Here is a 17,826-nt window from a genome sequence, read left to right on the forward strand (position 1 = left end):
ACCTTGGTAGTAATAACACACCTTGGTAGGCGCAAACACCTTGGTAATAGTAACACACCTTGGTAATAATAACACACCTTGGTAAGCGCACACACCTTGGTAGTAATAAACCACCTTGGTAGGCGCACACACCTTGGTAGTAATAACACACATTGGTAGGCGCACACACCTTGGTAGGCGCACACACCTTGGTAGTAATAACACACATTGGTAGGCGCACACACCTTGGTAGGCGCACACACCTTGGTAGTAATAACACACCTTGGTAGTAATAACACACCTTGGTAGTAATAACACACCTTGGTAGGCGCACACACCTTGGTAGTAATAACACACCTTGGTAGTAATAACACACATTGGTAGGCGCACACACCTTGGTAGGCGCACACACCTTGGTAATAATAACACACCTTGGTAATAATAACACACCTTGGTAGGCGCACACACCTTGGTAGTAATAACACACCTTGGTAGGCGCACACACCTTGGTAGTAATAACACACATTGGTAGGCGCACACACCTTGGTAGTAATAACACACCTTGGTAGGCGCAAACACCTTGGTAATAATAACACACCTTGGTAATAATAACACACCTTGGTAGGCACACACACTTTGGTAGTAATAACACACCTTGGTAGGCGCACACACCTTGGTAGTAATAACACACCTTGGTAGTAGTAACACACCTTGGTAGGCGCACACACCTTGGTAGTAATAACACACCTTGGTAGGCGCACACACCTTGGTAGTGATAACACACCTTGGTAGGCGCAAAAACCTTGGTAGTAATAACACACCTTGGTAGTCGCAAACACCTTGGTAATAATAACACACCTTGGTAATAATAACACACCTTGGTAGGCACACACACTTTGGTAGTAATAACACACCTTGGTAGGCGCACACACCTTGGTAGTAATAACACACTTTGGTAGTAATAACACGCCTTGGTAGGCGCACACACCTTGGTAGTAATAACACACATTGGTAGGCGCACACACCTTGGTAGTGATAACACACCTTGGTAGGCGCAAACACCTTGGTAATAATAACACACCTTAGTAATAATAACACACCGTGATAGGTACACACACCTTGGTAGTAATATCACACCTTGGTAGGCGCACACACTTTCATAGTGATAACACACCTTGGTAGGCGCACAAACCTTGGTAGTAATGACACACCTTGGTAGTCGCAAACACCTTGGTAATAATAACACACCTTGGTAATAATAACACACCTTGGTAGGCACACACACTTTGGTAGTAATAACACACCTTGGTAGGCGCACACACCTTGGTAGTAATAACACACTTTGGTAGTAATAACACACTTTGGTAGTAATAACACACCTTGGTAGGCGCACACACCTCGGTAGTAATAACAAACATTGGTAGGCGCACACACCTTGGTAGTAATAACACACCTTGGTAGGCGCAAACACCTTGGTAATAATAACACACCTTAGTAATAATAACACACCGTGATAGGCGCACACACTTTGGTAGTAGTATCACACCTTGGTAGGCGCAAACACCTTGGTAATAATAACACACCTTGGTAATAATAACACACATTGGTAATAATAACACACCTTGGTATGCACACACACTTTGGTAGTAACAACACACTTTGGTAGTAATAACACACCTTGGTAGGTGCATACACCTTGGTAGTAATAACACACCTTGGTAGTAATAACACACCTTGGTAGGCGCACACACCTTGGTAATAATAACACACCTTGGTAATATCAATCAATCAATCAATGTTTACTTATAATAATAACACACATTGGTAATAATAACACACCTTGGTATGCACACACACTTTGGTAGTAACAACACACTTTGGTAGTAATAACACACCTTGGTAGGTGCATACACCTTGGTAGTAATAACACACCTTGGTAGTAATAACACACCTTGGTAGGCGCATACACCTTGGTAGTAATAACACACCTTGGTAGGCGCACACACCTTGGTAGTAATAACACACTTTGGTAGTAATAACACACCTTGGTAGGCGCATACACCTTGGTAGTAATAACACACCTTGGTAGGCGCACACACCTTGGTAGTAATAACACACTTTGGTAGTAATAGCACACCCTGGTAATAATAACACACCTTGGTAAGTGCATACACCTTGGTAGTAATAACACACATTGGTAGGCGCACACACCTTGGTAATAATAACACACATTGGTAGGTGCATACACCTTGGTAGTAATAACACACATTGGTAGGCGCACACACCTTGGTAATAATAACACACCTTGGTAAGTGCATACACCTTGGAAATAATAACACACCTTGGTAATAATAACACACCTTGGTAGTAATAACACACCTTGGTAAGTGCATACACCTTGGTAATAATAACACACCTTGGTAGTAATAACACACCTTGGTAAGTGCATACAACTTGGTAATGATAACACACCTTGGTAAGTGCATACAATTTGGTAATAATAACACACCTTGGTAATAATAACACACCTTGGTAAGTGCATACACCTTGATAATAATAACACACCTTGGTAGGTGCACACACCTTGGTAATAATAACACACCTTGGTAGGCGCACACACCTTGGTAATAATAACATACCCTGGTAAGTGCATACACCTTGGTAATAATAACACACCTTTAGGGTGCTGACAAGGACACTGGTGCACAATTTAAGCAAGATTGTCCACAAGTCCTTGACGGAATGGTTGACACCTGTACGCTTGCACCACCACCAGCAGGGGGCGCCACACCACACATGTCCCTGCATTCATGATCAGTCCTTCTCACCTTTAGGCCCTTTGAGCAGGTTGACCTCCAAGATGGTCTCCGGGGGAGCCTGCCTCCGCCTCACCAGCAGACGCACCACTGGCCCCGCCTCCTTCAGGGCCTCCACCGCCCTGCTGTGAACCACCTCGGACACGTCCACGTCGTTCACCCGCAGGACGCAGTCGTTCACCCTGCCGTTGTAAAATGTATTGGAAAAAAACAACATCAGGATTCACCAACTTTAGGCTTTCATTTTTCCATCCATCCATTCATTTTCTACCGCTTGTCCCTGTCGGGGTCGCGGGGGGTGCTGAAGCCTATCTCAGCTGCATTCGGGCGGAAGGCGGGGTACACCCTGGAAAAGTGGCCACCTCATCACAGGGTGCAAAAACCTTGGAAGGCTCACACACCTTGGTAGGCGCACACACCTTGGTAGGCTCACACACCTTGGTATGCACACACACCTTGGTATGCACACACACCTTGGTAGGCGCACACACGTTACTAGGCGCACACACCTTGGTAGGCGCACACACCTTGGTAGGCTCACACACCTTGGTATGCACACACACCTTGGTAGGCGCACACACGTTACTAGGCGCACACACCTTGGTAGGCGCACACACCTTGGTAGGCTCACACACCTTGGAAGGCTCACACACCTTGGTAGGCGCACACACCTTGGTATGCACACACACCTTGGTAGGCGCACACACCTTGGTATGCACACACACCTTGGTAGGCGCACACACCTTGGTAGGCGCACACACCTTGGTAGGCTCACACACCTTGGTAGGCGCACACACCTTGGTAGGCGCACACACCTTGGTATGCACACACACCTTGGTAGGCGCACACACCTTGGTAGGCACACACACCTTGGTATGCACACACACCTTGGTAGGCGCACACACCTTACTAGGCGCACACACCTTGGTAGGCGCACACACCTTGGTAGACGCAAACACTTTCTTAGGTGCACACACCTTAGTAGGTCCACACACCTTGGTAGACGCAAACACCTTCTTATGTGCACACACCTTGGTAGGCACACACACCTTGGGAGGCGCACACACCTTGGTAGGCGCACACACCTTGGTAGACGCACACACCTTGGTAGACGCAAACACTTTCTTAGGTGCACACACCTTGGTAGACGCAAACACCTTTTTATATGCACACACCTTGGTAAGTCCACACACCTTGGTAGACGCAAACACTTTCTTATGTGCACACACCTTGGTAGGCACACACACCTTGGTAGGCGCACACACCATGGTAGGGGCACACACCTTGGTATGCACACACACCTTGGTAGGCGCACACCTTTATAAGTGCACACACCTTGGTAGGCACACACACCTTGGTAGGCGCACACACCCTGATATGCACACACACCTTGGTAGGCGCACACCTTTATAAGTGCACACACCTTGGTAGGCACACACACCTTGGTAGGCGCACACACCCTGGTATGCACACACACCTTGGTAGGCGCACATACCTTTATAAGTGCACACTCCTCAGTAGGAACACACACCTTGGTAGGCGCACACACCTTTATAAGTGCACACTCCTTGGTAGGCACACACACCTTGGTATGCACACACACTTTTGTAGGCGCACAGACCTTTATAAGTGCACACTCCTTGGTAGGCGCACACACCTTCGTAGGCGCACACACCTTGGTATGCACACACACCTTGGTAGGCACACACACCTTTGTAGGCGCACACACCTTTATAAGTGCACACTCCTTGGTAGGCGCACACACCTTAGTATGTGCACACACCTTGGTAGGCACACACACCTTGGTAGGCGCACACACCTTACTAGGCGCACACACATTGGTAGATGCACACACCTTGGTAGGCACACACATCTTGGTAGGCGCACACACCCTCATAGGCGCACACACCTTGGTAGACGCCAACACCTTCTTAGGTGCACACTCCTTGGTAGGTGCACACACCCAGGTAGGCGCACACACCTTTGTAGGCTCACATCTTGGTAGGCGCACACACCCTCATAGGTGCACACACCTTGGTAGGCGCACACACCTTGGTAGGCGCACACACCTTGGTAGGCGCACACATCTTGGTAAGTGCACACACTTTCATAGGTGCACACACATTGGTAGGCGCACACACCTTGGTAGGCGCACACACCTTTATAAGTGCACACTCATTGGTAGGCGCGCACACCTTGGTAGGCGCACACACCTTTATAAGTGCACACACCTTGGTAGGCGTACACACCTTGGTAGGCGCACACACCTTTATAAGTGCGCACACCTTGGTAGGCGCACACACCTTAGTAGGCGCACACACCTTGGTAGGCGCACACACCTTGGTAGGCACACACACCTTGGTATGCACACACACCTTGGTAGGCGCACACACCTTGGTATGCGCAGTGTGTAAGGACCAGCCTCGAAGTCAGCGGCAGGTGAGTAGATTGCCCAGCTGGGACTTTTCATCTAAACGGGGGCCTTGTGAATTTTTGCCACTGCCTCCAGACTTTGGAGACACTTCGAGCAGAAGGGACCACAAAGGGCCCCTGCATCCTTCAACTTGTCTGAATGCCACCTTCATTAGAACCGGACGGGACAGCCCCGGGCTGAGGAGAAACCTACCCGAGTCTTCCATCCATGGCAGCCGCTCCTCCGGGGATGATCTTGGTGATGAAGATCCCCGGGTCATCAGGAATGTGGGGGTTGTCTATCCCTCCTGCGATGCTGAAGCCCAGGCCGGAGTTCCCCTGCGCACACACACACACACACACACACACACACACACACACACACGCACACACACACACACACACACACGTCAAGCAGTGCATGAAAACTCTTAAAAACGCCGCCATTTGGAAGACGGCGTCACGTCCTGACAGCCGTAACATCGGACAATCGCTTTGTTGTTTTCTGTAATTAATGAGCGACAGTCGCAGCAAACTAGCACGCAGGGAAGACACTGAAGGACTATGGGTTGTTTATGAAGGACTATGGGTTCATTCTATTATTTTATCTACAATAAGAGGGACAAACTGTAAACATTTATTCTTAATCTACTTGTTCATTTACTGTTAATATCGTCTTATTTTCTGTTTTATCATCTTCTTTTACACCCACCCATCCATCTTTTTCCACTTATCTGAGGTCGGGTCGCGGGGGCGGCAGCCTAAGCAGGGAAACCCAGACTTCCATCTCCCCAGCCACTTCGTCCAGCTCTTCCCGGCGGATCCCGAGGCGTTCCCAGACATAGTCTTCCCAACGTGCACTGGGTCTTCCCCTGGCCTCCTACCGGTCAGACATGCCCTAAACACCTTTCCATGGTAGCGTTCGGGTGGCATCCTATCCAGATGCCCGAAGCACCTCATCAGGCTCCTCTCCATGTGGAGGAGCAGCGGCTTTACTTTGAGCTCCTCCTGGATGCTATCTCTAAGGGAGAGCCCCGCCAACCAGCAGAGGAAACTCATTTCAGCCGCTTGTACCCATGATCTTGTCCTTTAAATCATAACCCAAAGCTCATGACCATAGGTGAGGATGGGAACATAGATTGACAGGTAAATTGAGAGCTTTGCCTTCCGGCTCAGCTCCTTCTTCACCACGACGGATCGATACAGCGTCTGCATTACTGAAGACGCCGCACCGATCCGGCTGTCGACTTCACCATCCACTCTTCCCTCACTCGTGAACAAGACTCCGTGGTACTTGAACTCATCCACGTGGGGCAGGGTCTCCTCCCCAACTTGGAGATGGCACTCCACCATTTTCTGGGCGAGAACTATGGACTCGGACTTGCTGATTCTCATCCCAGTCGCTTCACACTCGGCTGCGAACCGATCCAGTGAGAGCTGAATATCCTGGCCAGATGAAGCCATCAGGACCACATCATGTGCAAAAAGCAGAGACCTAATCCTGCAGCCACCAAACCGGATCCCCTCAAAGCCTTGACTGGGCCTAGAAATGACGTCTATAAAAGTTATGAACAGAATTGGTGACAAAGGGCAGCCTTGGCGGAGTCCAACCCTCACTGGAAACGTGTCTGACTTACTGCCGGCATTGCGGACCAAGATCTGACACTGATTGTACAGGGAGCGGACCGCCACAATAAGACAGTCCAGTACCCCATACTCTCTGAGCACTCCCCATAGGACTTTCCGAGGGACACGGTCGAATGCCTTCTCCAAGTCCACAAAGCACATGTAGACTGGTTGGGCAAACTCCCATGCACCCTTAAAGACCATGCCGAGAGTATAGCGCTGGTTCACAGTTCAACGATCAGAACGAAAACTACACTGTTCCTCCTGAATCCGAGGTTCGACTATCTGGCGTAGCCTACTCTCCAGTACACCTGAATAAACCATACCGGGAAGGCTGAGGAGTGGGATCCCACGATAGTTGGAACACACCCTCTGGTTCCCCTTCTTAAAGAGAGAAACCACCACCCCGGTCTGCCAATCCAGAGGTACCGCCCCCGATGTCCATGCGATGCTGCAAAGTCTTATCAACCAAGAAGGCCTTACTGCATCCAGAGCCTAAATGAACTCCGGGCAGATCTCATTCACCCCCGGGGCCCTGCCAACGAGGAGCTTTTTTAACTACCTCAGCAACCTTAGCCCCAGAAATAGGAGAGCCCACCACAGATTTCCCTGGCACTAATTCCTCATAGGAAGACATGTTGGTGGGATTGAGGAGGTCTTTGAAGTATTCCTTTTTTCGATCCACAACATTCGCAGTCGAGGTCAGCAGAATACCATCCGCACCATACATGGTGTTGACAGTGCACTGCTTCCCCTTCCTGAGGCGGTGGGTGGTGGTCCAGAATCCCTTCGAAGCCGTCCGAAAGTCGTTTTCCATGGCTTCCCCGAACTCCTCCCATGTCTGAGTTTTTGCCTCCACGACCGCTGAAGCTGCACACCGCTTGGCCTGTCGGTACCTGTCCACTGCCTCCGGAGTCCTATGAGCCAAATGAACCCGATAGGACTCTTTCTTCAACTTGACGGCATCCTGCAACGCTGGTGTCCACCAACGGGTTCTAGGATTACCGCCACGACAAGCACCAACTACCTTGCGGCCAAAGCTCCAATCAGCCGCCTCGACAATAGAGGTGCGGAACATGGTCCACTCGGACTCAATGTCCAGCACCTCCCTCGTGACATGTTCGAAGTTCTTCCGGATGTGGAAATTAAAACTCTCTCAGACAGGAGAATCTGCTACACTTTCCCAGCAAACCCTCACAATGCGTTTGGGCCTGCCATATCCGTCTCATGTGTCCATTTACTGAGTTTGTAAAAATGACTGCGTGAGGCTAAACAATATCAGCTTAATCATAGTAGTATGAACTAGATACGCTCCTGTACTTGGTATCATTACAGTGGACGTCAGGTGTAGATCCACCCATGGCCTTTGTTTAGCTATAGTATCCTTCTACGGTGTGTAGTGAATCATGTTTATATTCCTGGTCTTGCAGTGATAATGATACTTGAAAGAAACTCACTTTATAGCCATGTCTTAAAGCACCTCTTTCTGAGGAAGTTTTAGTGTTATAATTTCACCTTTATCGTCAGTTTTCAAGCCAACATGCGTCTGTTCTCCCTTTGCTATCCACACACTGTGTCTGGTTGTAAGTACTCAGTGTGTGAGAGCTGCCGAACATGCTTCTCTGCTCGTAAAACCAGCAATGTCTCGACGCGCCGTCGTTCCCGTTAAAAAAAAGTAGTAAATATTGCTGTGATGAACACTTTTTGTGTGGCGTTGCTTCCTTATTTGTCATTACTCAAAGATCATTTTTAACGTGGTAGCTATCATAATAAAAATATAATGCAAATTTTTTTGTGGTCCCCTTTTAGTTAGAAAAGTACCGAAAAGTATCGAAATACATTTTGGTACCGGTACCAAAATATTGGTATGGGGACAACACTAACCGACAGTAATAACAACAAAGAAAAAAAGTGCATTATACAGCTTATTTAAACATATGGTAAGGTTTTTTTCACCAAAGTGTAGGGATGTATACTGAGCACCGGTATTTTTGGTAGCGGTCCCTAATTAGGTCGTGAAGATTCTGAATTAACGATACTGCTGTCGACTGAAGGTGACAGGGTGTCATGATTAAACAATACTGATAGCAGTCACCTCTATCTTTTGTTTTTAGGCCAAAATGCATCCATTCTACCTTTTCTGTCTACACACTGTCTCTGCTTGTAAGTCTGTGTGCGCGCGCTGCCGAACATGCTCCTCTGCTTGTAAAACCAGCAATGTCACGACGGTGCTTTTTAGAGGCGGTATAGTACCGATTATGATTCATTAGTATCGCGCCGTCATTCCTGTTAAAAAAAGGAACTTTTGTGTGGCGTTGCTTCCTTATTTGTCATTACTCAAAGCTCATTTTAATGTGGCAGCTGTTAGAATAAGGCCAATAATGAAATTTTTTTTGTGGTCCCCTTTATTTACAAAAGTACTGAAAAGTATCGAAATACATCTTGGTACCGGTACCAAACTTTGGTATGGGGACAACACTAACCGACAGTAACAATAACAAAGAAAAAAAGTGCATTAGACAGCTTATTTAAACATATGGTAAGGTTTTTTTCACCAAAGTGTAGGGATGTATACTATTTTTTGGTAGCGGTCCCTAATTAGGTCGTGAAGATTTTGAATTAACGATACTGCTGTCGACTGAAGGTGACAGCGTGTCATGATTAAACAATACTGATAGCAGTCACCTCTATCTTTAGTTTTTAAGCCAAAATGCATCCATTCTCCCTTTCTGTCTACACACTGTCTCTGCTTGTAAGTACTCTGTGTGCGCGCGCTGCCGAAAATGCTCCTCTGCTCGTAAAACCAGCAATGTCACGACGGTGCTTTTTAGAGGCGGTATAGTACCGAATATGATTCATTAGTATCGCGCCGTCATTCCTGTTAAAAAAAGGAACTTTTGTGTGGCGTTGCTTCCTTATTTGTCATTACTCAAAGCTCATTTTAACGTGGCAGCTCTTAAAATAAAGCCAAAAGTGCCTTTTTTTTTTGGGGTCCCCTTTATTTAGAAATGTACCGAAAAGTATCAAAATACATTTTGGGAACGGAACCAAAATGTTGGTATGGGGACAACACTAACCGACAGTAACAATAACAAAGAAAAAAAGGGCATTATACAGCTTATTTAAACATATGGTAAGGTTTTTTTCACCAAAGTGTAGGGATGTATACTGAGCACCGGTATTTTTTGGTAGCGGTCCCTAATTAGGTCGTGGAGATTCTGAATTAACGATACTGCTGTCGATAATTTGTATTCCAGCTGGCCGACTGAAGCTGAAGGCGTGTCATGATTAAAAAATACTGACAGCAGTTACTTTAATCTTTAGTGTTTAGGCCAAAATGCGTCCATTCTCCCTTTCTGTCTACACACTGTCTCTGCTTGTAAGTACTCTGTGTGCGCGCGCTGCCAAACATGCTCCTCGGCCCGTAAAACCAGCAATGTCCCGACGGTGCATTTTAGAGGCGGTATAGTACCGATTATGATTCATTAGTATCGCGCCGTCATTCCTGTTAAAAAAAAGGAACTTTTGAGTGCCGTTGCTTCCTTATTTGTCATTAATCAAAGCTCATTTTAACGTGGCAGCTGTTAAAATAAAGCCAATATTGCAATTTTTTTGGTGTGGTCCCCTTTATTTAGAAAAGTACCGAAAAGTATCGAAATACATTTTGGTACCGGAACCAAAATGTTGGTATGGGGACAACACTAACCGACAGAAACAATAACAAAGAAAAAAAAAGTGCATTATACAGCTTATTTAAACATATGGTAAGGTTTTTTTCACTAAAGTGTAGGGATGTATACTGAGCACCGGTATTTTTGGTAGCGGTCCCTAATTAGGTCGTGAAGATTCTGAATTAACGATACTGCTGTCGACTGAAGGTGACAGGGTGTCATGATTAAACAATACTGATAGCAGTCACCTCTATCTTTTGTTTTTAGGCCAAAATGCATCCATTCTACCTTTTCTGTCTACACACTGTCTCTGCTTGTAAGTCTGTGTGCGCGCGCTGCCGAACATGCTCCTCTGCTTGTAAAACCAGCAATGTCACGACGGTGCTTTTTAGACGCGGTATAGTACCGATTATGATTCATTAGTATCGCGCCGTCATTCCTGTTAAAAAAAGGAACTTTTGTGTGGCGTTGCTTCCTTATTTGTCATTACTCAAAGCTCATTTTAATGTGGCAGCTGTTAGAATAAGGCCAATAATGAAAATTTTTTTTGTGGTCCCCTTTATTTACAAAAGTACTGAAAAGTATCGAAATACATCTTGGTACCGGTACCAAAATATTGGTATGGGGACAACACTAACCGACAGTAACAATAACAAAGAAAAAAAGTGCATTATACAGCTTATTTAAACATATGGTAAGGTTTTTTTCACCAAAGTGTAGGGATGTATACTATTTTTTGGTAGCGGTCCCTAATTAAGTCGTGAAGATTTTGAATTAACGATACTGCTGTCGACTGAAGGTGACAGCGTGTCATGATTAAACAATACTGATAGCAGTCACCTCTATCTTTAGTTTTTAAGCCAAAATGCATCCATTCTCCCTTTCTGTCTACACACTGTCTCTGCTTGTAAGTACTCTGTGTGCGCGCGCTGCCAAACATGCTCCTCTGCTCGTAAAACCAGCAATGTCACGACGGTGCTTTTTAGAGGCGGTATAGTACCGAATATGATTCATTAGTATCGCGCCGTCATTCCTGTTAAAAAAAGGAACTTTTGTGTGGCGTTGCTTCCTTATTTGTCATTACTCAAAGCTCATTTTAACGTGTCAGCTCTTAAAATAAAGCCAAAAGTGCCCTTTTTTTTTTTGGGGTCCCCTTTATTTAGAAATGTACCGAAAAGTATCAAAATACATTTTGGGAACGGAACCAAAATGTTGGTATGGGGACAACACTAACCGACAGTAACAATAACAAAGAAAAAAAGGGCATTATACAGCTTATTTAAACATATGGTAAGGTTTTTTTCACCAAAGTGTAGGGATGTATACTGAGCACCGGTATTTTTTGGTAGCGGTCCCTAATTAGGTCGTGGAGATTCTGAATTAACGATACTGCTGTCGATAATTTGTATTCCAGCTGGCCGACTGAAGCTGAAGGCGTGTCATGATTAAAAAATACTGACAGCAGTCACTTTAATCTTTAGTGTTTAGGCCAAAATGCGTCCATTCTCCCTTTCTGTCTACACACTGTCTCTGCTTGTAAGTACTCTGTGTGCGCGCGCTGCCAAACATGCTCCTCGGCCCGTAAAACCAGCAATGTCCCGACGGTGCATTTTAGAGGCGGTATAGTACCGATTATGATTCATTAGTATCGCGCCGTCATTCCTGTTAAAAAAAAGGAACTTTTGAGTGGCGTTGCTTCCTTATTTGTCATTAATCAAAGCTCATTTTAACGTGGCAGCTGTTAAAATAAAGCCAATATTGCAATTTTTTTGGTGTGGTCCCCTTTATTTAGAAAAGTACCGAAAAGTATCGAAATACATTTTGGTACCGGAACCAAAATGTTGGTATGGGGACAACACTAACCGACAGAAACAATAACAAAGAAAAAAAAAAGTGCATTATACAGCTTATTTAAACATATGGTAAGGTTTTTTTCACTAAAGTGTAGGGATGTATACTGAGCACCGGTATTTTTGGTAGCGGTCCCTAATTAGGTCGTGAAGATTCTGAATTAACGATACTGCTGTCGACTGAAGGTGACAGGGTGTCATGATTAAACAATACTGATAGCAGTCACCTCTATCTTTTGTTTTTAGGCCAAAATGCATCCATTCTACCTTTTCTGTCTACACACTGTCTCTGCTTGTAAGTCTGTGTGCGCGCGCTGCCGAACATGCTCCTCTGCTTGTAAAACCAGCAATGTCACGACGGTGCTTTTTAGACGCGGTATAGTACCGATTATGATTCATTAGTATCGCGCCGTCATTCCTGTTAAAAAAAGGAACTTTTGTGTGGCGTTGCTTCCTTATTTGTCATTACTCAAAGCTCATTTTAATGTGGCAGCTGTTAGAATAAGGCCAATAATGAAAATTGTTTTTGTGGTCCCCTTTATTTACAAAAGTACTGAAAAGTATCGAAATACATCTTGGTACCGGTACCAAAATATTGGTATGGGGACAACACTAACCGACAGTAACAATAACAAAGAAAAAAAGTGCATTATACAGCTTATTTAAACATATGGTAAGGTTTTTTTCACCAAAGTGTAGGGATGTATACTATTTTTTGGTAGCGGTCCCTAATTAAGTCGTGAAGATTTTGAATTAACGATACTGCTGTCGACTGAAGGTGACAGCGTGTCATGATTAAACAATACTGATAGCAGTCACCTCTATCTTTAGTTTTTAAGCCAAAATGCATCCATTCTCCCTTTCTGTCTACACACTGTCTCTGCTTGTAAGTACTCTGTGTGCGCGCGCTGCCAAACATGCTCCTCTGCTCGTAAAACCAGCAATGTCACGATGGTGCTTTTTAGAGGCGGTATAGTACCGAATATGATTCATTAGTATCGCGCCGTCATTCCTGTTAAAAAAAGGAACTTTTGTGTGGCGTTGCTTCCTTATTTGTCATTACTCAAAGCTCATTTTAACGTGGCAGCTCTTAAAATAAAGCCAAAAATGCCTTTTTTTTTTTTGGGGTCCCCTTTATTTAGAAATGTACCGAAAAGTATCAAAATACATTTTGGCAACGGAACCAAAATGTTGGTATGGGGACAACACTAACCGACAGTAACAATAACAAAGAAAAAAAGGGCATTATACAGCTTATTTAAACATATGGTAAGGTTTTTTTCACCAAAGTGTAGGGATGTATACTGAGCACCGGTATTTTTTGGTAGCGGTCCCTAATTAGGTCGTGGGGATTCTGAATTAACGATACTGCTGTCGATAATTTGTATTCCAGCTGGCCGACTGAAGCTGAAGGCGTGTCATGATTAAAAAATACTGACAGCAGTCACTTTAATCTTTAGTGTTTAGGCCAAAATGCGTCCATTCTCCCTTTCTGTCTACACACTGTCTCTGCTTGTAAGTACTCTGTGTGCGCGCGCTGCCGAACATGCTCCTCTGCTCGTAAAACCAGCAATGTCACGACGGTGCTTTTTAGAGGCGGTATAGTACCGAATATGATTCATTAATATCGCGCCGTCATTCCTGTTAAAAAAAGGAACTTTTGTGTGGCGTTGCTTCCTTATTTGTCATTACTCAAAGCTCATTTTAACGTGGCAGCTCTTAAAATAAAGCCAAAAATGCCTTTTTTTTTTTTGGGGTCCCCTTTATTTACAAATGTACCGAAAAGTATCAAAATACATTTTGGCAACGGAACCAAAATGTTGGTATGGGGACAACACTAACCGACAGTAACAATAACAAAGAAAAAAAGGGCATTATACAGCTTATTTAAACATATGGTAAGGTTTTTTTCACCAAAGTGTAGGGATGTATACTGAGCACCGGTATTTTTTGGTAGCGGTCCCTAATTAGGTCGTGGAGATTCTGAATTAACGATACTGCTGTCGATAATTTGTATTCCAGCTGGCCGACTGAAGCTGAAGGCGTGTCATGATTAAAAAATACTGACAGCAGTCACTTTAATCTTTAGTGTTTAGGCCAAAATGCGTCCATTCTCCCTTTCTGTCTACACACTGTCTCTGCTTGTAAGTACTCTGTGTGCGCGCGCTGCCAAACATGCTCCTCGGCCCGTAAAACCAGCAATGTCCCGACGGTGCATTTTAGAGGCGGTATAGTACCGATTATGATTCATTAGTATCGCGCCGTCATTCCTGTTAAAAAAAAGGAACTTTTGAGTGGCGTTGCTTCCTTATTTGTCATTAATCAAAGCTCATTTTAACGTGGCAGCTGTTAAAATAAAGCCAATATTGCAATTTTTTTGGTGTGGTCCCCTTTATTTAGAAAAGTACCGAAAAGTATCGAAATACATTTTGGTACCGGAACCAAAATGTTGGTATGGGGACAACACTAACCGACAGAAACAATAACAAAGAAAAAAAAAGTGCATTATACAGCTTATTTAAACATATGGTAAGGTTTTTTTCACCAAAGTGTAGGGATGTATACTGAGCAGCGGTATTTTTGGTAGCGGTCCCTAATTAGGTCGTGAAGATTCTGAATTAACGATACTGCTGTCGACTGAAGGTGACAGGGTGTCATGATTAAACAATACTGATAGCAGTCACCTCTATCTTTTGTTTTTAGGCCAAAATGCATCCATTCTACCTTTTCTGTCTACACACTGTCTCTGCTTGTAAGTCTGTGTGCGCGCGCTGCCGAACATGCTCCTCTGCTTGTAAAACCAGCAATGTCACGACGGTGCTTTTTAGAGGCGGTATAGTACCGATTATGATTCATTAGTATCGCGCCGTCATTCCTGTTAAAAAAAGGAACTTTTGTGTGGCGTTGCTTCCTTATTTGTCATTACTCAAAGCTCATTTTAATGTGGCAGCTGTTAGAATAAGGCCAATAATGAAATTTTTTTTTGTGGTCCCCTTTATTTACAAAAGTACTGAAAAGTATCGAAGTACATCTTGGTACCGGTACCAAAATATTGGTATGGGGACAACACTAACCGACAGTAACAATAACAAAGAAAAAAAGTGCATTATACAGCTTCTTTAAACATATGGTAAGGTTTTTTTCACCAAAGTGTAGGGATGTATACTATTTTTTGGTAGCGGTCCCTAATTAGGTCGTGAAGATTTTGAATTAACGATACTGCTGTCGACTGAAGGTGACAGCGTGTCATGATTAAACAATACTGATAGCAGTCACCTGAAGCTGAAGGCGTGTCATGATTAAAAAATACTGACAGCAGTCACTTTAATCTTTAGTGTTTAGGCCAAAATGCGTCCATTCTCCCTTTCTGTCTACACACTGTCTCTGCTTGTAAGTACTCTGTGTGCGCGCGCTGCCAAACATGCTCCTCGGCCCGTAAAACCAGCAATGTCACGACGGTGCATTTTAGAGGCGGTATAGTACCGATTATGATTCATTAGTATCGCGCCGTCATTCCTGTTAAAAAAAAGGAACTTTTGAGTGGCGTTGCTTCCTTATTTGTCATTAATCAAAGCTCATTTTAACGTGGCAGCTGTTAAAATAAAGCCAATATTGCAATTTTTTTGGTGTGGTCCCCTTTATTTAGAAAAGTACCGAAAAGTATCGAAATACATTTTGGTACCGGAACCAAAATGTTGGTATGGGGACAACACTAACCGACAGAAACAATAACAAAGAAAAAAAAAGTGCATTATACAGCTTATTTAAACATATGGTAAGGTTTTTTTCACTAAAGTGTAGGGATGTATACTTAGCACCGGTATTTTTTGGTAGCGGTCCCTAATTAGGTCGTGGAGATTCTGAATTAACGATACTGCTGTCGATAATTTGTATTCCAGCTGGCCGACTGAAGCTGAAGGCTTGTCATGATTAAAAAATACTGACAGCAGTCACTTTAATCTTTAGTGTTTAGGCCAAAATGCGTCCATTCTCCCTTTCTGTCCACACACTGTCTCTGCTTGTAAGTACTCGGTGTGCGCGCGCTGCCGAACATGCTCCTCTGCCCGTAAAACCAGCAATGTCACGACGGTGCATTTTAGAGGCGGTATAGTACCGATTATGATTCATTAGTATCGCGCCGTCATTCCTATTAAAAAAAAAGGAACTTTTGAGTGGCGTTGCTTCCTTATTTGTCATTAATCAAAGCTCATTTTAACGTGGCAGCTGTTAAAATAAAGCCAATATTGCAATTTTTTTGGTGTGGTCCCCTTTATTTAGAAAAGTACCGAAAAGCATTGAAATACATTTTGGTACCGGAACCAAAATGTTGGTATGGAGACAACACTAACCGACAGAAACAATAACAAAGAAAAAAAAGTGCATTATACAGCTTATTTAAACATATGGTAAGGTTTTTTTCACCAAAGTGTAGGGATGTATACTGAGCACCGGTATTTTTTGGTAGCGGTCCCTAATTAGGTCGTGAAGATTCTGAATTAACGATACTGCTGTCGACTGAAGGTGACAGCGTGTCATGATTAAACAATACTGACAGCAGTCACCTCTATCTTTTGTTTTTAGGCCAAAATGCGTCCGTTCTCCCTTTCTGTCTACACACTGTCTCTGCTTGTAAGTACTATTTGTGCGCGCGCTGCCGAACATGCTCCTCTTCTCGTAAAATCAGCAATGTCACGACAGTGCTTTTTAGAGGCGGTATAGTACCGTGTATGATTCATTAGTATCGCGCCGTCATTCCTGTTAAAAAAAGGAACTTTTGTGTGGCGTTGCTTCCTTATTTGTCATTACTCAAAGCTAATTTTTAACGTGGCAGCTGTTAAAATAAAGCCAATAATGCCATTTTTTTGGGTGGTCCCCTTTATTTAGAAAAGTACTGCGAGCAGGTGTGGGCGGCGGGACGACAAGAGAGCTGCATCTCAACTGACAAGCACAGGCCGGCCCTATGAACAAACGAGGAGTGCTCTTCACCTTCCTGCCGCCTGCCCGTGGCACTCGCCTCAGCATGGCGTACAAAGAGACGCCGCACTCTTAACAGATTCTACCTTCCCTCTGATGGTGTGGCGCCACGGGGAACATGCGGGATGTTTCCGAACACGAGTGCATTCATCTTGCACGGACAATGCCAGCATGGATTGTGTTGGAGACGTCTAGAAAAGGATGAAGGCAGGCTCACCAACATCTAGTGTGGTAGGGACTTACATCGTTAAGATGGTATCGGCACGGTCACCTTATAAATATCGGTATTTATCGGTACTCCTATTACTGATATATGCCATTTGTGGAAACAAAAATGTGAAAAATGCATTTTATTAGCATTTCTACGAGCACAAATTAACCAGTCTTTTATATGACATGCATGGGACCTTTTACAATATATTAAGTATAAATCAAAAGGCATTTTTTTAATCATAGGAATTATTTTTGTGTTTATGTTGCACACAGACCTATTTGAGT

At 44.3% G+C, this 17,826-nt stretch overlaps 1 protein-coding gene across 13 annotated transcripts in view; it reads right to left on the bottom strand.

Moving 5' to 3' along the window:
* dlg3 (discs, large homolog 3 (Drosophila)) overlaps positions 1-17,826 on the bottom strand; it is a 216,508-nt gene that overhangs the window by 130,907 nt on the left and 67,775 nt on the right. For all 13 annotated transcript variants that reach the window (XM_061900276.1, XM_061900282.1, XM_061900283.1 and 10 more), the window contains 2 exons: positions 5,422-5,546; positions 2,808-2,977 (listed from right to left, as the gene is read on the bottom strand). In XM_061900276.1, the coding sequence (XP_061756260.1) occupies positions 2,808-2,977; positions 5,422-5,546 (295 nt within the window). The remainder of the gene's footprint in view (positions 1-2,807; positions 2,978-5,421; positions 5,547-17,826) is intronic.

The sequence above is a fragment of the Nerophis ophidion genome, linkage group LG05 (assembly GCF_033978795.1).
Source record: "Nerophis ophidion isolate RoL-2023_Sa linkage group LG05, RoL_Noph_v1.0, whole genome shotgun sequence".
Taxonomy (NCBI): Eukaryota; Metazoa; Chordata; class Actinopteri; order Syngnathiformes; family Syngnathidae; genus Nerophis; species Nerophis ophidion.